This window comes from Haliotis rubra, unplaced genomic scaffold (genome assembly GCF_003918875.1).
Source record: "Haliotis rubra isolate DU_JTF1 unplaced genomic scaffold, ASM391887v1 Scf545, whole genome shotgun sequence".
Classification (NCBI taxonomy): Eukaryota; Metazoa; Mollusca; class Gastropoda; order Lepetellida; family Haliotidae; genus Haliotis; species Haliotis rubra.
This window is the reverse complement of record NW_025767241.1, coordinates 320,661-342,560: the sequence shown is the minus strand read 5'-3', so window position 1 is coordinate 342,560 and position 21,900 is coordinate 320,661. Positions and strand designations below refer to the sequence as shown.

At 42.2% G+C, this 21,900-nt stretch overlaps 1 protein-coding gene across 6 annotated transcripts in view; it reads right to left on the bottom strand.

The window, feature by feature from the left end:
• Nucleotides 1-21,900, bottom strand: part of LOC124253579 (hemicentin-1-like) — a 143,390-nt gene that overhangs the window by 7,874 nt on the left and 113,616 nt on the right. For all 6 annotated transcript variants that reach the window (XM_046687386.1, XM_046687385.1, XM_046687383.1 and 3 more), the window contains one exon: nt 4,675-4,944. In XM_046687386.1, the coding sequence (XP_046543342.1) occupies nt 4,675-4,944 (270 nt within the window). The remainder of the gene's footprint in view (nt 1-4,674; nt 4,945-21,900) is intronic.

The window sequence follows — 21,900 nt, the reverse complement described above, 5'->3', positions numbered from 1 at the left end:
ATGATCATGTGTATGATATGTGTATGCATGTATATGCTTGTCCTGCCATGAGTATTTGCTGTTTTACATTAACTTGGCTCTGACAATAGCTTGATGAATATATTTTGTACTGAGTCAAAAAAGAAACTTCACAAAATGTAATTTGAAAAATAATGAATAATTTTTCTCTGATGATACATCTATGTATCCGAAATGGGATCCCTATCTTTCGACTCTAGAAAAACGTGAGCAAAACCCACTCAAACCCATCCATTCGTCGTGCAAATGACGTTAGTGCCAAATCAGGTTTTGCACGTGCAGGCGATCACGTGATCTTCGCATGGAAGTTTTCTTCATATGCACGTGTTTGCATTGGCCTCAAGAATTGAAAAAACACTTTTAAACCACAGTTCTAACAGTACTTGAAATGCCACGATTGTCAAATGTGCAACTTGAATGTGCCGTTGGCATGTTGCAAGCAGGAAGATCAGTTATTGACGTCGCAAGAGCAATGGGATGCAGCCGTCGTACTGTGTATGACTTGCGAGGTCGTCTACAACAAACTGGCACCACTTCTGATCGCCCAAGGTCGGGTCGTCAAATCGTCCCACGTCACCTACGTGACAGATTCCTGCCGGCTACACGAACCAGGGCTGTGATGTTTAGAGGTCGACTGTCCTCACAGACCATTCGAAATCGGTTGCGGGCCCCAAATCTCCATTCTCAATGTCCATATCATGGGCCAATATTGACACCGTTTCATCAACGTCAACGTCTGCTGTGGGCCCAACGTCACCTCCGATGGACCCAGAGAGACTGGAATCAAGTCGTCTTTAGCCATGAATCCAGGTTTACCCTCAGATTCGCAGACGGCAGGCATAGTGTCTGGAACAACCTGTGGGAACAACCGTTCCCAACTTCTGGTCATCCGTGGAAACCTCACAGCTGCTGCTTACCGCAACCAGGTGCTCACCCCTGAACTCGTTCCTTTCATGGCGGCTCATGGCCCAGGTCTACAGTTCCAGCATGATAATGCTCGGCCGCATACCGCGATGTTGACACGAAATTTCCTTCAAAACGCTGGAATCAACGTCATGGAGTGGCCATCGAGGTCCCCTGACCTTAATCCAATAGAGCACGTTTTATTCTTGTGACTTGACATTCTGTATACCCATGTTTTTGAACGGCGGTGTAGCCTAATGGAACTGATTATGGCACTGTCAGTGTATCGAGAACATCACACAGATCTCAGCAATGAAATAATGACAATTTATCCATCTTACCATCTCTTGTTCTTTTAAAGTGCCCTGAAGAAAGAATGTGAAGTTTCTTTTTTGACTCAGTATATATTGTAATGGATAATAATGTATATACTATGTCACGGGACCAGTCTTTCTTCGAATTGGCAAAATTTGAAAACCTCACCCATATATACTTATAATCGTGTACAATCCAGTCTTAACAATCATAACAAATACAACAAAATACAACCAAACCTAATCCAACTCACAACATCAAACATATGACATAACATTATTTTACTTCACATCGGCATTATTTTAGCCATATAGTGACGAGATCAAGTCTCTTAGTAAACATTTCAAGTCCAAACGAGTATTATTATAAAAGCATATATATTCATTACATTGTTATTAAAAAACCCCAGAAAATATCATAGCACTAAATTCAAAAGCATGCACTGTTAGTATGATGTCTTGGGCCCATGAAAAGGCCTGTAATACTCTCAGATTGTGGTAATAATACTTAGGTGAGTAAAGTGACTGACATACGCACATATTTGAAAGCAGTGGGTAACAGAAAATGTAAATGAAATACCCACTCAACATTTATAGTACCCACTCCAAGAAAATACAGTGGGTACAGTACCCACATGAGCTACTTCTTATCTGGAGCTCTGTAGTTAACAGTGAGATGCACGCTCATACAGGAAAACAGATCTTTAAGATTTGTTGCCACATAATGTGAATCCCTTGCAGTCGATAAGTCGACACAGTCAAGAAGTATATGCTTGATGGTGAACACTTCATCGCAAGAGACACCCATGGGAGGTCCATCCCCGTCTGGTTCAGCAGACAGTCATGAGTAAACCCACTGTTGCCAATACCACATCGTCGTAAAATTACTTTAATAAATTAAATTGTTTACTGCTGCATTCAGCAATATTTCAGCGGTCTGTAAATAATCGATCCTAGGTATCCAGTGATCACCAGCATGAGCATCAATCTACGCAACTTGGATACGATGACATGTGTCAACGAAGCCAGCGAGTCTGACCACATGATCCGACTAGTCGCCTCTTACAACAAGCATGGGTTGCTGAAGAATCTTCACTGGTCACGACCTCTGGTGATTCACAACATAATGAGGTTGATTCCACAAACGGGCAACGTGTATTTTGAAGATATGTCGTAAGAGATGACTAACAGAATCAGGTTGTTTTTAATGCCACATGAGCCCGTACAGATTCAAACATGCAAAGAAATGCCCTCACAAACGTACTGACATACACTCTCAAACATCATTAGTTAAATGGCTATTTGCCAAGTAGTATGGGATGGTACGGCCTGTTTGAATTCGCTTTTCTAATCAGCCTTTCAAAACAAATTATTAAATTTTATGGTTTTAGGTGCCATATGGTTATAAATGTTATAATACAGTTAATATGGAAACATTTCTCTTCTCTCTTTCTGCTGCAATGTAGGACAGAAGGTGTTTCACCATGATGGGGTTCACAGACGAACATTATCAACTGATATTCAAAAGGGTATTGTGTAGGCTTAAAAATATTTTAAGTGTTCATTGGTTGGTTGGCAATATTCCAGTTATGTGGTTATCGTCTGTAAATAGTCAAGTCCTAACCAGACAGTTATGGGCCTCAACCTATGCTACAATGGGGTGTTTTAATTACGATTATTTGAGAAAAAACTGTTAACTGGATGTAACTGTATGGTTCCTCTCACATGTTCCACTTCAGTGTTTCAAACAGTATAAACTGTTCACCTGCTAACTTAAAAGGAAGAGTTACTTTCTTCCCACTGCCACACGTGAAAACAGTTTCACTGTCACACAAAGATACTTTCCTCATACCTTCCCTATTCACAGTATCACAGAATATATATCCATTCTTCCCCAGCAACAGTCAATGTTCATGTGCTACCTAAGATGGTTTTTTTGTATTCTCATTTCCAGTACATAAAATGGCTTTTTCAGGATTGTTTCTTTTGATGTTCTCATATGAATCAGTACACCTTAAAGGTCACATGCAACCAAAAAATCAAACATAATTAAAACACAATTATCACTTCTTCATGACAAATAAACAAAATTATAAGAGTATAATCGCAAATCAAAAGTCCAATATTTTGTACTTGGGTTTACCTCCCTCGAAACGAAGCAGCCGGGATACCGAACCCAGTCAGAGCGGGTGGGTGTGCACTCAAGTGTAACGGCTGGTTCATTAGCAGATGCCGCCTTCACGGCTCATTGTGTGTGTATATATAGAGATGTTGGGTTTTGTAAATACATGCTCATTTTTTGTGTATAACATTTTGCAATCAACAGACATCATAACATGTCATGTGTTCAAGTATCACACCTGCCTGTCTGTGTAATTACATAATGTGACAGAGACCGAACTCGGGCCATAAATCAATGCGTATTGTTTATGGTGTATAGCCTGATTGGTGTTAAGTTCAAATTGCATGTGGTCAGTGATCGCAGTTGTGTATTGAATATTGTCATAAGCAGACAGGCAGGCAGACACACAGGTGTCAATAAAACAAGACATTGAGTTTTGTCTGTGACAGCGACATATCTATATCACAGTTAGAAATTGTGTCAACGCTAAATAATGACATTGCTTTTAAGTATCGAACTGAGAAAGTGACTCGGTAAGAAGAACGTGTGGTGAAATAGACAAATGAAATTATATAAACAGTTTATTTACTGTCATAACCTATAAAAAGCTCGCACCTGTGAGATATCAACAAAACATTATGAAAATAGCTCACACCAAAGCCTTCACCGAGTATTCACCAGACAGCCCGCTTCCAAGTTGCGCGAACCTATTTCACTGCGCACGTGCTATGAGCGCAGCCCAGCTGTTGAAACCCGTATTCCCCAGAAAAGTCTGGGGAAAATTAGTTAATCGTTTGAACTCCGATTTCGCGCGTTTTTTTTCATCGCGTTATTTTTCAACTTTATAAGTTGAATTTGCATTTTTGACGCTTTGTTTCGGTAAGTCCATACCGAAAGGTATCAGAATCTGCAAAGTTGTGTTTTACGTTGCATGTGACCTTTAAGGTATTGCCATTTTCCCCACGGGAAGTGTTCTCTGAGATCTTGTGACTATCAGTATGGTGAGGTCAAATCATGTATACTTCAAATTACAGTGATAATATGGTAATAATGCATTGCAGAGTTTTAGCTCATTAAGTAATCCTTTTCAAGCTATACGCAGTTATACATGTAAGTATGGTGGGCCAATGATTTACAAGAGGATACATGTGACATTAACTTACTTCGTGTATCTTTGCATGATTCTAAGAATATTCTACTTTTCATCTTTTTAAGGTATATATAACCAGTCCTGTTGTTACATTTGCTAAATGCAGTACTGCACTTTTTTAGCATGTCCTCAGATAACAATGACAATGGTTTAAAGATTACACTTACACAAGACATCCAATGATGCAGAAGTTGTCTTTGCCCCCGGAATCTGTGAGTTATCAGCTGAACACTGGTAGGTCCCATTTTGTAAACACTGGACTCTGTGTATGACAAACTTGGCACTGTTTGTCTCCTCTGTTAGTAAAAATGAGTCATTGTCCATGTGCCTGATGGTCATCTGTGCAGTTGGACTGCTGGTCACACTACAGGCCAGGTATACAGTGCCATTCTCCTGAACTTGAGGCATGGAAACTGTTAGCCTTGGAGTGTCCGCATCTGAAATGGTAGTTATAAAGATAATCTGTTTACAGGCGTAGATTTTTCAAAGGTTACAGTATATATGTTATTCAAAGTTTGCCAAGGTCACCACTTAGGCAAGACGTCAAAATGTGTGCACCTGTTCAAATTGGCTAATTCAATATTGATACTGAAGATATGTTAACTTTCCAACGGTGTCTGCTGAAATGTCAAAGCATCATAATGCAAATACACTGTCTGAAACAAAGAAAGAAAACTCTCAGTAGGGCATCATGAGAGGGCATCTTGCTACACCTGTGTTTGTTAGGGATGAGTTCTGGTTGCCAGCTTGGTACTCTCCTCCTCTTACTAGGCATCTTACTTGCCACGATGAAATCATACATATCCGATCCGATTGCACCAGCTTCCCATGTATGCACAGAGAATTTCATCCCTGTAGCATACACATGTCACTGCTGTAGACCATGGAGATTGGTTCACAATGTGATGATGTGGAATGTCCTAATTCTTTGGTCCTCAAATAATGACTTTGATGCTGATGAGGCAAAAGTGCACTCAGCTGCTGCAATCCTGAGTAACAAATATTATTCTCTCTGATAACGATGTGCATCGATTCATCCATACACAGAATTCAAGCACCGTTCCCCGAGCTGCATGTTACTGTTTCTTTCTTATGTAATAGGCGACTCCGTTGCGGCAAATCACCCAGTGACAGTAAGGTTCTAGGTTCGATGTTTCTGAACGGTTTCAGTAGCAGACTTTGCGTTGTGTATTTTTTTTAGTGGATGTTAACTTATTGGCTTGAAACCGGAACCTCTATAACCTTTCTTTTAGGTTCTGTCAAGTTCTGTGATAGTTCAAGTCATGACTAATGATTCTTGCAGAAAAATAACATAATTCAAGTTCACCAAACAAATACAATTTATTAGTTAATAAAATTGAAAGGAACCAAACTTAACAAAACAAATACCAGACTTCCTCTCACATACTCACCCCTAGTAATCTATTGAGCCTAAAAGGAAAACCCTAACAAATTCATTCCTACAAAATGAAAAACCTACTCTAAACCTATCATTTCCCCCAACCCACTAGTCAGTCTCCTATTCTACATGAAAAAAAACCCCTACACAATACCTAATAGGACTGAGTTTAGTTTTACGCCACTTTTAGCAATATTCCAGCAATATCACGGCAGGGGACACCAGAAATGGGCTTAACACATTGTGCCCATGTGGGGAATCGAACCCGGGTCTTCGGCGTGACGAGCCAACGCTTTAACCACTAGGCTACCCCACCGCCCCATACCTAATAGGAAAGGAGGAAGACCTCCCTACTTACTACGGTCAGGGTATCCTGAAGTAAACCACTTCTCTGAGCGATGCAGGCCCTTAAATACCCCGTGCGCTAACCTTTGACCTGGGAGACGTTAGCTTAACACCCATTGGCCCGCAATGGAGTCAGCCGACCAATCACGACAGCTCTACCATACCGCACTCGGAATGCGAACAGAAAACACACCGGGCCACAGCAATCCGAGCACGGCATGGAAGCGCATGCCGTAATGTAAACTGTCTGAGAAAGGAATAATTCCAATGGAATTTTACAGCCAAACAAAGGTAAAAAGCAGAATGTTATGCACTACAAGCAACCTCTGAAGAAATCATTTACTCCCGGAATTGCTACATAAAACTTCCCACTAAATTACAAACCCACTAGTGTGAACAAACCCAATAGCGTGAAAAATAACATTTACTCCCTAAGAAAAACCCATTTTCCCACACTTATATAAAGGTGGTGCTATGGGGTTACTCAAACATTATATATCTCATATCTCACTAAAACATCTGCAGACTGTGAGTAGTGTAACTTAACAAGTGCTACGATCTTTAAGCAAACATTTTCGAATCTTAGGGGGAATATTGTATAATTATTGCATTTGAGGCTTGCGCAAACTCGCAACATTTTTAGCTCCAGTTGATCCTAAACCTAAGTACCATTCTTTTCCCAGTTATTGACTGAACTATTTCATTGTTGCTTCGGAAAGTATTAGATATCCTACCGTCACATGTTTTCGCTCGTCATATGTTTCTGCTTGGCCATTCTAAATTGCGATTATTATGTGAGTTTACGAGATATGACGTCATCACCGCTGTGTTTGTCAACAACGCAGTCCCTGCTCTCGCTCCAATGACAAAATGCTGCACATCAAGTTACAAAACGTAAGTAATTAAAAAAATATTGGAAACATAACTATTTTAATCAAGGGTCACAAATGCAAAACTTACCACTTGAATAATACCAATTATAGGGGTATTCTTGCTTCTAAAATGTCATCAATGTTTTGTCTGCTAAGAAGGATTCTCGGTTATCAAAAAGTCACATGACAATCACGTGATACTCTCGATAAAAATAAAATTTATGGAAGGTCAGTTGGGTAATATCTTCTATCAGTATTTTCGTTCTCTAGACGTTTTGGGTGAATCTAAACCAGGAACCAGGGCTGTTTATTTCTTTTTAGGCTGTTGTCAATGCTGTAAAGGCCAGTTACAGGCGATATTCCTTCGAGGCAATGGAAAATGCGTACAAGGCAGTAGAGAATAGGGAAGGTATCAAAAGTGCATCTAGAACATTTTCAGTGCCGTTTTCTACATTGCGTGATCGGATTTGGGGCAAAGTTGACTTGGAATGTATACGATCGGGACCCGATGCCTTATTATCTCAGGAAGAAGAGCAGAAACTGGTCACTCATATTGAGATGATGTCTTCCTTAGGATACAGCTACACACGTACGGAAGTTACAGCTTTGGCTACGGATCTTGCAGTTTGCCTAAGAAAGAAAACCAAGGATGAAAACCCCCTCTCTCTCCAATGGTTTTACAGCTTTTTGAAGCGAAAGCTGGAACTTAAGGCTCAGAAACCATTATGTGAGCCAAAGTAACATCAGAGGAGACCTTCAGCAAATATTTTGATGAGCTTGACACTATATTGCACAAGTACAACTTGAAAAATAGGCCTCAGTCTATCTACAACATTGATGAAAAGGGCATTGTACAGAATCACTCGCCACCTCCTGTAGTTTCATCACGCACCGATGTCCCCGTGGCTGTGACAACACCCAGATCAAATACAACTACTGTTATAGGCTGTGGAAACGCCCTCGGCATGGCATTACCGCCCTGTTTTGTCTTTAAAGGACAGCGAATGCGTGAAGAATTGCTGACTGGCAGTTCTGCTGGTACTACAGGAAGTGTTAGTGAATCTCATGTATCACTGTCATTGATCAAGTGGGAACGGGAGAGACACATAATTCTATTTGTATTGCCTGCTCACACATCACATGTCTTGCAGCCTATGGACATTGGATGTTTTGGTCCGTTTGAGAAAATTTACAACAGCATGCGACAGAAGTTCATGCGTGAACATGCAACATTTGGGATCGACCGATATTCTGTTTGTGAGATTGCATGTTAGGCTTATTGCGCAGCACTTACATCGGCGAATTTACAGTCGTCACTCAGGAAAAGTGGAATATATCCCTTTGACAGGAACGCAGTAAAGCACAGCGTATTTCTTTCATCAACTGTTTTCAGCTCAATGCTGGGTGTTGAATCATCATCAGTCAGTCCTTCCAGCTTATACTCCCTACCATTCACCTGATGAAGGAGCAAGCATAGACTCCGAAACGTCGTGTTATTCACAATAAAGAAGTGTTGACATCCATAAATCTTGCTTTTCTTATGTATTCCGCTTCTCAATGCCCTTCAAAGATTTTCTGGAGTTACATTAAATGATGATTACAGTAAACACTGAAGTGTGACAAATGCAACAATATGTCAAATGCGATATTGCGACAACCGCGATATTAAGTTGCATGTCTCTGTAGGTCATGTTCAGGGTATACAGTCCTCTGACGATCACTTTGGAGTAGTCCATGATTATCTCAGGGTCTATCTCTATGGGAGGCTTACATGACAGCAGACTGGTGGTCAGGTCATAGTCTGCTCTGTCGTGTAGTTTGGCACTACACTCTATTGGTGAGATGCAAATGATTTTGCACCATAAATTTTTTCTGAAAACCTCAAAACTGGTACACTGACATATCTGGTGGATAAGGAGGTCACCATACATTTGTCCGCACATCTCACATCGTCCACAAGCAGTTCCAGGTCTCCACGCGGCACAAAGGTTCACTACGAATCTGGCAGCAGTCTTCAGAGAAGGAGACACGTTTGAAGCCTTCCAGGCCATGTGAGGGGTGATGTTTTGGTGAATGTCCAGGAAATGACGTGTATCTGGGTCTGCAGCTAACCTTTGCTTCTACGCTTCTAGTTCATATAGCCTGTCTCCTTTACTTTCCTTTTCCATAATTTTTTAGCCATAAATTAATGAACCAGATATAATAAATCTTTCAGGTCCATACTTTGAAAGTATCCTGTATATGTCCTGGACAAAAACTGGCAGAAATGTTTAGAGGTTATCATAAAAAAAAAAAAACATGTAGACTTTGTAAAGGTTGCTATGAACGAAAAAGTTTAGAAGGCTGTTCATCCTATTTTAGTGTCCCCAGGCTCGGGCCCCAACATAAATGTAAGTTTAAATGCGAGAGCTATCACAACACAACCGAACACTCGGGTGGCAGGTACGAGACAAGTTTATTACAGGAAACGCTGTATGGACATGTGCAGACTAAGGGAGATAACTCGTTACAAGCTATAAGTGTTAGTTCGTATTCACATACACAACACCTATCATCACCCAACTCGGCTACTGAAGTCTCCCGTACTACGATCTCCTTGCTATGTCATTGGATTGGAGGATATAGTCCACTACCAAAGAAGGTGCCCCAGCATTTGCTTGAAATGTGGTAGTTGGTCTGGGCATTAACGGGTACTAGCTTTAGGTCACTGGTGAACTTCTCTATCTTCCTGTGATCTTCTTGTGATCGATGCTTGGAATCTTTGGCCACTCAGGGAAGTGGTCAGGTCACCCATGACAATGACACTACCATTCTGCAAGTATCCAAGGCATATGTCTGTCAAATAATCAACGTAGTAGTTTAAAGTTCATCAGATCGATTTGATGGTTGGAGATACACAGTGAGGATATAGAGAGACTGATGTTGGTTACAGAAAAGCTTGATACCAGTTTTCCTATCACAGTCAATATCTAGGTTCAAATTGTTGTTTTGAAAGTCATTTTTGTAGACACTAGTCTAGGTAAGGTACACTGGACATTATTCCCCTGACATTCCATGACATCAGAATTAAGGTTGGAGTGTGATATCATGGAATAATTATTCATACAAAATTCATTATTAATTAGTACCACTACAAGCAATATATATAGGATTAAGACATTAGGAAAATATATAGAATATTAGTTTCATTATGTATCAGCAATAGTTTAGAGAAAGACCCCAGTCAAAAGTAGTAAAACTCATCTCACAGACATACTATTGAAAAAGGTGTAAATTACGGCTGCACAATTTCACAGATGTTCAAGATAAAATCCTAGCCTAAGGTATCAAGGACTCAACTGTTAGTAACACAAAGTTATGTCTAGACATTTTAATACACTGCTTTGATAAAGAAAACATGTCATCACCCTATATTACAATAACATTAAGCAAACACCAAATTAGGGTCATTAAGACATGGCCCAGAGTAAACAAATCTATTGTAATCCAAGCACCTATAGTTGACACATCAACTTAGGCTCGTTAAGATCTTGCCCAGGGTAAGCATCCAGTAAAAGTGCGTTAGGAGCGTACTTTCGAGGCTTTTGACTGCATTAGACATAGTGAAAATCGGACCATGGACATATAAATTATAGCCGAACACTACATCTGCTGATGGCGCAGGTGACACGAACACCACAGACGGCGGCAATTTCAGATGTGTGGAGCACCGTTGCAAAATACTCCACATGTGCATGTTATACATCGTTAGAAGCGCACTGGAAAGGCCTTTCAAATGCGCTATAGATATTAAGAATCCAACATTGCATAATGAATTTGTGCGGAAAACATCTTCCGCCCAAAGCGCATTGGAGACGGAAATTACGATTATATACGGACATCTAAAGTACCTTTGCGCAGCGGCGCAAATGTGCATGTTATACATCGTTAGAAGCGCACTGGAAAGGCCTTTCAAATGCGCTATAGATATTAAGAATCCAACATTGCATAATGAATTTATGTGGAAAACATCTTCCGCCCATAGCACATGGCACACGGAACTTATCATTATACGTGAACAAGACCTTTGCACAGCGGCGCAAATGCGCTTGTTATACATCGATAGAAGCGCACTAGAAAGACCTTTCAAATGCGCTATAGATATTAAGAATCCAACATTGCATAATGAATTTATGCACAAAAAACATCTTCCGCCGATAGCACATGGGACACGGAAATGACCATTATACACGAACAACACTGGTACCTTTGCGCAGCGGCGCAAATGTGCATGTTATACATCGTTAGAAGCGCACTGGAAAGGCCTTTCAAATGCGTTATAGATATTAAGAATCCACCTTTGCATAATGAATTTATGCGGAAAACATCTTCCGCCAACAGCACGTTGGAGACGGAAATGACCATTATACACGAACAACACTGGTACCTTTGCGCAGCGGCGTAAATGTGCATGTTATACATCGTTAGAAGCGCACTGGAAAGGCCTTTCAAATACGTTATTGATATTAAGAATCCAACTTTGCATAATGAATTTATGCGGAAAACATCTTCCGCCGATAGCACATGGCACACGGAAATTATCATTATACGCGAACAAGTCCTTTGCACAGCGGCGCAAATGTGCATGTTATACATCGTTAGAAGCGCACTGGAAAGGCCTTTCAAATGCGCTATAGATATTAAGAATCCAACATTGCATAATGAATTTGTGCGGAAAACATCTTCCGCCCAAAGCGCATTGGAGACGGAAATTATCATTATACGCGAACAAGACCTTTGCGCAGCGGCGTAAATGTGCATGTTATACATCGTTAGAAGCGCACTGGAAAGGCCTTTCAAATGCGTTATAGATATTAAGAATCCAACATTGCATAATGAATTTATGCACAAAAAACATCTTCCGCCGATAGCACATGGGACACGGAAATGACCATTATACGCGAACAAGACCTTTGCACAGCGGCGCAAATGCGCTTGTTATACATCCTTAGAAGCGCACTAGAAAGACCTTTCAAATGCGCTATAGATGTTAAGAATCCAACATTGCATAATGAATTTATGCGGAAAACATCTTCCGCCGATAGCACATTGGAGACGGAAATGACCAATATATACGGACATCTAAAGTACCTTTGCGCAGCGGCGTAAATGTGCATGTTATACATCGTCAGAAGCGCACTGAAAAGGCCTTTCAAATGCGTTATAGATATTAAGAATCGAACATTGCATAATGAATTTATGCACAAAAACATCTTCCGCCGATAGCACATGGGACACGGAAATGACCATTATACACGAACAACACTGGTACCTTTGCGCAGCGGCGTAAATGTGCATGTTATACATCGTTAGAAGCGCACTGGAAAGGCCTTTCAAATGCGTTATAGATATTAAGAATCCACCTTTGCATAATGAATTTATGCGGAAAACATCTTCCGCCAACAGCACGTTGGAGACGGAAATGACCATTATACACGAACAACACTGGTACCTTTGCGCAGCGGCGTAAATGTGCATGTTATACATCGTTAGAAGCGCACTGGAAAGGCCTTTCAAATACGTTATTGATATTAAGAATCCAACTTTGCATAATGAATTTATGCGGAAAACATCTTCCGCCGATAGCACATGGCACACGGAAATTATCATTATACGCGAACAAGTCCTTTGCGCAGCGGCGCAAATGTGCATGTTATACATCGTTAGAAGCGCACTGGAAAGGCCTTTCAAATGCGCTATAGATATTAAGAATCCAACATTGCATAATGAATTTGTGCGGAAAACATCTTCCGCCCAAAGCGCATTGGAGACGGAAATTATCATTATACGCGAACAAGACCTTTGCGCAGCGGCGTAAATGTGCATGTTATACATCGTTAGAAGCGCACTGGAAAGGCCTTTCCAATGCGTTATAGATATTAAGAATCGAACATTGCATAATGAATTTATGCACAAAAAACATCTTCCGCCGATAGCACATGGGACACGGAAATGACCATTATACGCGAACAAGACCTTTGCACAGCGGCGCAAATGCGCTTGTTATACATCCTTAGAAGCGCACTAGAAAGACCTTTCAAATGCGCTATAGATGTTAAGAATCCAACATTGCATAATGAATTTATGCGGAAAACATCTTCCGCCGATAGCACATTGGAGACGGAAATGACCAATATATACGGACATCTAAAGTACCTTTGCGCAGCGGCGTAAATGTGCATGTTATACATCGTCAGAAGCGCACTGAAAAGGCCTTTCAAATGCGTTATAGATATTAAGAATCGAACATTGCATAATGAATTTATGCACAAAACATCTTCCGCCGATAGCACATGGGACACGGAAATGACCATTATACACGAACAACACTGGTACCTTTGCGCAGCGGCGTAAATGTGCATGTTATACATCGTTAGAAGCGCACTGGAAAGGCCTTTCAAATGCGTTATAGATATTAAGAATCCACCTTTGCATAATGAATTTATGCGGAAAACATCTTCCGCCAACAGCACGTTGGAGACGGAAATGACCATTATACACGAACAACACTGGTACCTTTGCGCAGCGGCGTAAATGTGCATGTTATACATCGTTAGAAGCGCACTAGAAAGACCTTTCAAATGCGCTATAGATATTAAGAATCCAACATTGCATAATGAATTTATGCGGAAAACATCTTCCGCCGATAGCACATGGCACACGGAAATTATCATTATACGCGAACAAGTCCTTTGCACAGCGGCGCAAATGTGCATGTTATACATCGTTAGAAGCGCACTGGAAAGGCCTTTCAAATGCGCTATAGATATTAAGAATCCAACATTGCATAATGAATTTGTGCGGAAAACATCTTCCGCCCAAAGCGCATTGGAGACGGAAATTATCATTATACGCGAACAAGACCTTTGCGCAGCGGCGTAAATGTGCATGTTATACATCGTTAGAAGCGCACTGGAAAGGCCTTTCCAATGCGTTATAGATATTAAGAATCGAACATTGCATAATGAATTTATGCACAAAACATCTTCCGCCGATAGCACATGGGACACGGAAATGACCATTATACGCGAACAAGACCTTTGCACAGCGGCGCAAATGCGCTTGTTATACATCCTTAGAAGCGCACTAGAAAGACCTTTCAAATGCGCTATAGATGTTAAGAATCCAACATTGCATAATGAATTTATGCGGAAAACATCTTCCGCCGATAGCACATTGGAGACGGAAATGACCAATATATACGGACATCTAAAGTACCTTTGCGCAGCGGCGTAAATGTGCATGTTATACATCGTCAGAAGCGCACTGAAAAGGCCTTTCAAATGCGTTATAGATATTAAGAATCGAACATTGCATAATGAATTTATGCACAAAAAACATCTTCCGCCGATAGCACATGGGACACGGAAATGACCATTATACACGAACAACACTGGTACCTTTGCGCAGCGGCGTAAATGTGCATGTTATACATCGTTAGAAGCGCACTGGAAAGGCCTTTCAAATGCGTTATAGATATTAAGAATCCACCTTTGCATAATGAATTTATGCGGAAAACATCTTCCGCCCACAGCACGTTGGAGACGGAAATGACCATTATACACGAACAACACTGGTACCTTTGCGCAGCGGCGTAAATGTGCATGTTATACATCGTTAGAAGCGCACTAGAAAGACCTTTCAAATGCGCTATAGATGTTAAGAATCCAACATTGCATAATGAATTTATGCGGAAAACATCTTCCGCCGATAGCACATTGGAGACGGAAATGACCAATATATACGGACATCTAAAGTACCTTTGCGCAGCGGCGTAAATGTGCATGTTATACATCGTTAGAAGCGCACTGAAAAGGCCTTTCAAATGCGTTATAGATATTAAGAATCGAACATTGCATAATGAATTTATGCACAAAAAACATCTTCCGCCGATAGCACATGGGACACGGAAATGACCATTATACACGAACAACACTGGTACCTTTGCGCAGCGGCGTAAATGTGCATGTTATACATCGTTAGAAGCGCACTGGAAAGGCCTTTCAAATGCGTTATTGATATTAAGAATCCAACATTGCATAATGAATTTATGCGGAAAACATCTTCCGCCGATAGCACATGGCACACGGAAATTATCATTATACGCGAACAAGTCCTTTGCACAGCGGCGCAAATGTGCATGTTATACATCGTTAGAAGCGCACTGGAAAGGCCTTTCAAATGCGTTATAGATATTAAGAATCCAACATTGCATAATGAATTTATGCGGAAAACATCTTCCGCCGATAGCACATGGCACACGGAAATTATCATTATACGCGAACAAGTCCTTTGCACAGCGGCGCAAATGTGCATGTTATACATCGTTAGAAGCGCACTGGAAAGGCCTTTCAAATGCGTTATAGATATTAAGAATCCAACATTGCATAATGAATTTATGTGGAAAACATCTTCCGCCCATAGCACATGGCCCATAGCGCATTGGAGACGGAAATTACCATTATATACGGACATCTAAAGTACCTTTGCGCAGCGGCGTAAATGTGCAAGTTATACATCGTTAAAAGCGCACTGGAAAGGCCTTTCAAATGCGTCATAGATATTAAAAATCCAACATTGCATAATGAATATTATAGCTGTCAAGGACCAACATCAGATATAGAAATAATTACCAAACGAAACAAGCACTGATTTTCGCTGATAGCGTCGGCACACCAGATGGGAAATGTCGCAGATGTACGTGTTATTCGTTTTTAGAAACAAATTTGAAAGGGCCCATATGCATTATAGATATTATGGATCGCACAACGGATGAAGGACGAAAAAGCGACATAGGTCGTTAGACACGAATTTGCATATAGACATTATAGCTGAAAAAAGAGACCTTATATATATATATACATTGTCATATAAATGAATGATAAACATTGCGAAATACACGTACGTCTACGTATCAAATAAGTTGCACAATGGTGATTTATAGCTCGTCGGAACCACCCCAAAGAAACTTTAAGAGCTATTCGTATTAACCAGCACTCACCACGTGGAGGTTGCTCTTTAAGAGTGCCATTTTCATTTTCCTGCACCATTCCCACAACAGCAAGTTCGAACAGCGAACCCCTTTACTACTGTTGTATAAACCTAATGCGTCAATACTGACATTAGGTTATGGAATTACAGGTTATATCCTATTACTTCTAGCCTATAGTTGATTATGGTTTGATCATCTTTCCCTGTTTCTGTTACCTTCCCTTCCCCTACCTTCCACTATCCACCTAATTTATTACCTTTGGGCTTGATGAGTTTGCCTTTGCCTTTACTTTTGCCTTTTCCCTTCCCCAACCTTTGGGGTTTGGGGGCTGGGGCTGGGGCGCTGTTGGAATGGACGCCGAGGCAGGTTCCTCACCGTCGTTTGATGCACTAGCTGCTTGTTTGATGACACCGGCTACAAATGCACACTCACTAGCAGCCTGTAAGGGTGTTTTTTTTTCACATAATATTTATCTACTGTTTTTGGGCCATGTGCAAGATAGTCACTGGCCATCTTACGTTTTGCATCATCATCGGATGCTGCCTTGCCACTTCAGTCTCCAAAGCTTTCGAACATCCGTGGCTGTAAATGTCTTTACGTTTATTTCCCTCGTTGGGTTTAAAGAAACCTCTTTCGCCCTGGAAGCGGGCCAACTCGAGGGACATGTTACCCACTTCGGTACCATTGTCCACCTTTCTGAAGAAAGGCGACTTTTCCGGCTGGACATCTTCAGGCATGTCACCACGTATATACCGGCGGTAATCCCTGAACATGTTGTACTCCTCTTTGCACAAGGTTATGCTGACCAGGAAGCTCGTGGACGTCTTGTGGTCCATGAACGAAATTTGGTACCTGCCGCCAACGGATCGTGCCTTATCAAAGTCAGCCAACTTCATACAGGATGCCACCGAAGGTCTTTGGGCATGACCAAGTTGAATTATCCCACAGGACAGGTACCGCATCACCAGGCGCTGATCGTCATCGGATTGTCGATCTGCCTTGGCCCGATCCAGGATGTCCCTCACCTCCTGTCTGGTTGCAGGATCTGTGTATCCCTTTGAGCAACGGAAATGGATGGCGGTTGCCTGGTTTCATCTCTGAATTCTGCAACAGATTTATGGGCTTCCTCGCGTTTATATTGTTTACTTACACCTGTATATGAACAATTTGTAGCACTTGTAAACCTACGCAAATTATCGCAAACCCTGGGTGACATTTTAACATATGTTTGACAGTAGGTGAGAAAGGATTTGACTGCTGCCATGTAATTTTTAATGGCACCTGCAGAAACCCCGTTTTGCGAAAATACCATGTTGAAATGATGTATTTCATCTACGTGCTCAAATATATCAAAATTGATACAAGCCATATTACTATTTGGGAATACCTGTTTTGGATAAAATAGAAAAACTTAGAAACGCGGCGACATGTGTCCCCAGCATTACGCCCTGCTTTTTAAGAATATTGGTTAAATATTGCTTAAACCCTGAAAGTGTGGGTTCACTTTCAGGGAACCTATCATATAAGCCAGAGTTAGTTAGATTAGCCCTGACTGAGTTGTGTTGGTAATTATACCGAGTACCATTTCTGGTCGACCCAGTTAAACCAGTACTGGTACTCGGCATTGATTATTATTTGAAGGAGAGGCTACAGGTGCGTCCTCTCCTTGTATTGTGTGGCCAAAGTGTTTTAGTACCCTGATGTACTCAGGGATTTGGTTTTTGTTTATTGTGAATGTGCCACAAAATGCCAATAGAGCCGACATGGACACAAGCTGAGTAGCTGTATAAGACTCGCTTTGGCGGCGATTTTGGGCATGAATGGCGTTTATAGCAGCAGTGAACTGTTAGGATAACATTTTTTAAATGCGCAACGCCTTTGTAATATGTTTTGCACTTTGACAAACCACTGATACATTTGTGGAAGGCATACTGGCAAAAGATTCACTGTACTATGTTTCTGGGAGCTACAGAAAAGGGCCTTGATGTCACAGTTTTGTACTTGGATATTTTAAGAACCCTATTTATGCTATGTATCAGTTTGATATATTGAGCAGCGTAGATGACTTATTAAAAACAAGCAAAAGGTAATAAAAGTAAAGTTCACTTGCCAATAGGGATCGTCAACGCCGACTGGTATTCGTCCACTAAGACACTCGGTCTGTGATGATGATATTGTGAGCATTCACTTATATTACCACGTCCCAGACAGATAGCCAATGGAATGGTTTAGATGAAGGTCACTGTCATGTGACCAAGTCGGATGTTTTAAGGAGAGGAGGAAATTGTGAATTGCCCATCTCCATTCTATGCATGACGTCCATTTGGAGGGGCAAGGGCACGCCAAAAGGTGTGAATTGCCCATCCCAATGAAAACCAAGCATTCTGTGCACATGGCCGAAATCAGTCGGGCGACAAGATTATAAAATCACAAAGCTGCTTATCAAAAGAAGGATATCTTCACGGTGACGAAATTAAATTTGCTGATTAGTGGTACATCTCCGGAAATTACCTGCCACGCCTCAGACTAAACAGTAAACACAGCAGAGTGATGGACAGCTAATGAAGTGATAATTAGATTTACAGGAAGCTAGAGATGTGCATGTATATACAACGAATCCACGAGGACAGGTCAAACAGACGTTATAAAACAATGATGATACGTAGATGTGATATATAGAGTGTGATATAAAGCTAATTAAGTGACAATAGCGGCGGCTTTTGTGATAAAGTATAGCTGTCATAACGCCGACGGGCCGACGGAGCATGCACGCCAGATCATAGATTTGATCCGGTTTCAGCAAAATATAACGGCGCGCAGTGCCCGACTATCAGGTGTGACTCGAATGCACATTATACCTTGGCAGAACCGCATTTTCAAGGGCTTTCTGATACACTAACATTATAAATAATAACACTACAGGTATTGCTGTTATGGTTAGATTCCAAACGCTTGTCCTTTTTTAGTTATGTCAAGCATGTTCATTCCTGTATTGCTCAACTATCTAATGTCGCACAACAACATATTACATATTCCCAGAATCCCACATGAATGATCTTGCAAATGCACTATAGATGTAAATATTAACACCGCCGGTATAGGCGGTGTACAAATTCATGTATATTCCGCCAATCTATTTCACGTCCCTTATATTTTGCAGTTCGCACATTAATACTCATATAGCTCCCCACTGAATGTGCAACATGTGCGTATTATACATTGTCTAAAAACACGCCTCAATAGGCTTTCAAACGCGCTATAGAAATGTATATTCTGAGGTGATGTGTAAGAATAGTAGCCGTTATATCACGACTGCGCGATGTTGGCGAAAATTGCTATATCACAGAAGAATTGAACTTCAGTAAAATTACACAAAACATCACGTCGGAGTTTCAATCTGGACTGGTTACCAGGGGCAGCAATAATATTCACGTTTGCATATTTGGAGAGAGCGTTTCCCAAGGTTTCCAAGAACGTATAACATGCATAGATATGACAAAGTAGAAGGCTTGAAAAATGCCATGGCGCAGGCGACTTCCACCGGAGGCTGGGTGGAACAAGTTTCTTCCACCGGGGCCTACGTGGAAGAAAAACGCACAGCTTAAAATCACAGAAACCTTAATTGCTCGGCTATAAAGTTGCGTAAAAACAAATGGAAACATTCTCCGTGTAGCCACAGGACACATCTATCCAACGACGCGCGGCATGCGCGTGTAAGGCGATTTATGCAGCCCCCAAGGGAGCCGTGCTGAAATAGGTGATACAATCTGGGAGACGTATAACTCAGACATGTGCGATGTTCTGCTGAGACGTTACGCACGCCGGTTTATACCGCCGCTTCTTGTGTGGTCGGCCTTTCAAATGCGCCCTTGTTCAGTCTTTGCCTTATCGCGTCTTTGTTTGCTTCTAACTCCGTTATACCTATCTGCAACAAACCTGTATTGGTATCATTAGAAAGCTCTTTTGACGTCGGTGACGGTGGTGAACACAAATTGGATCTATCCTGAAAATTAAAATATATATTGAACAATTTGTTTGTAAAAATCGTCATGTTTTGCTATATTTCCGCAGGAAATCCTATATAACTTTTCTGTCCAAAGACAGAAATCAAATTGCTTATATTGCCAAAAAGCCCATTCAATGGCGGAGGTGCATGCAAAAGGGCGTTTTTCTAACCCTTCAAATAAAGTATTTATTAACTTTTAAAAATGCATAGTACTCTCAGGCGAAAGTCTAACTATCCAACGTATTTACGGGGTATTCTTTATATGGGGACAAGAGCCAGGCTGGCCACTGGCTCAGAAATTTGCCTATGTTCCCGGGCAAGACGATGCGACGGGTACGGCGATGTGAAAATTGCGACGCTGCCGTCCACGTCTGCCGACGGAGGTTGGAAAGATGGGGGACCCGAGGTAGTGCATAGCGGGATAATTCCGACCTCCACCATGATCAAGCTTTTCGTTGCCTTGGTGTTTAGCTTGTGTAACGGCGCGCGACGTTGCTCATGCTATTCGTCATTGGTTCTCCCGAAGATGCTCGATGCGGCCACGGTGTAGCAGAACTGAAACACATTGAGTCCCGACAGGGGCTCAGAGGCGACTTGACAGTAAGCAAGCGCGCGAACGGTGGTTGATTTCTCCTGGAAGCAGGACGAAATGCTGGTGTTGCATGGGAGTGAAGGGTCGCCCCATAGAGGAGAGGCGATGGTGGCGAAGCGTTGGCTGGTGCAGGCAAACCAGGTCGAATCCCGGCAGGCGCTCAGAGGCGACTTGGCAGTAAGCAAGCGCAAACGGTGGTTGATTTCTCCTGGAAGCAGGACAAAATGATGGTGTTGCATGGGAGTGAAGGGGCGACCCTTAGAGGAGAGGCATTAGCGGCGGAACGGTAGCTGGCGCAGGCAAACCAGTTCGAATCCAGGCAGGCGCTCAGAGGCGACTTGACAGTAAGCAAGCGCAAACGGTGGTTGATTTCTCCTGGAAGCAGGACGAAAAATGCTGGTGTTGCATGGGAGTGAAGGGTCGCCCCATAGAGGAGAGGCGATGGTGGCGAAGCGTTATTGGCGCAGGCAAACCAGGTCGAATCCCGGCAGGCGCCAGAGGCGACTTTGGCAGTAAGCAAGCCGCGAACGGTGGTTGATTTCTCCTGGAAGCAGGACAAAATGATGGTGTTGCATGGGAGTGAAGGGCGACCCTTAGAGGAGAGGCGATGGTGGCGAAGCGCTGGCTGGCGCAGGCAAACCAGGTCGAATCCCGGCAGGCGCCAGAGGCGACTTGGCAGTAAGCAAGCGCGAACGGTGTTTGATTTCTCCTGGAAGCAGGACGAAATGATGGTGTTGCATGGGAGTGAAGGGGCGACCCTTAGAGGAGAGGCATTAGCGGGCGAAAACGGTAGCTGGCGCAGGCAAACCAGTTCGAATCCAGGCAGGCGCCAGAGGCGACTTGACAGTAAGCAAGCCGCGAACGGTGGTTGATTTCTCCTGGAAGCAGGACGAAATGCTGGTGTTGTATGGGAGTGAAGGGTCGCCCCATAGAGGAGAGGCGATGGTGGCGTTGGCTGGCTGGCGAGGCAAACCAGGTCGAATCCCGCAGGTGCTCAGAGGCTGACTTTGGCAGTAAGCAAGCCGCGAACGGTGGTTGATTTCTCCTGGAAGCAGGACGAAATGATGGTGTTGCATGGGAGTGAAGGGGCGACCCTTAGAGGAGAGGCGATGGTGGCGAAGCTTAGCTGGCGCAGGCAAACCAGGTCG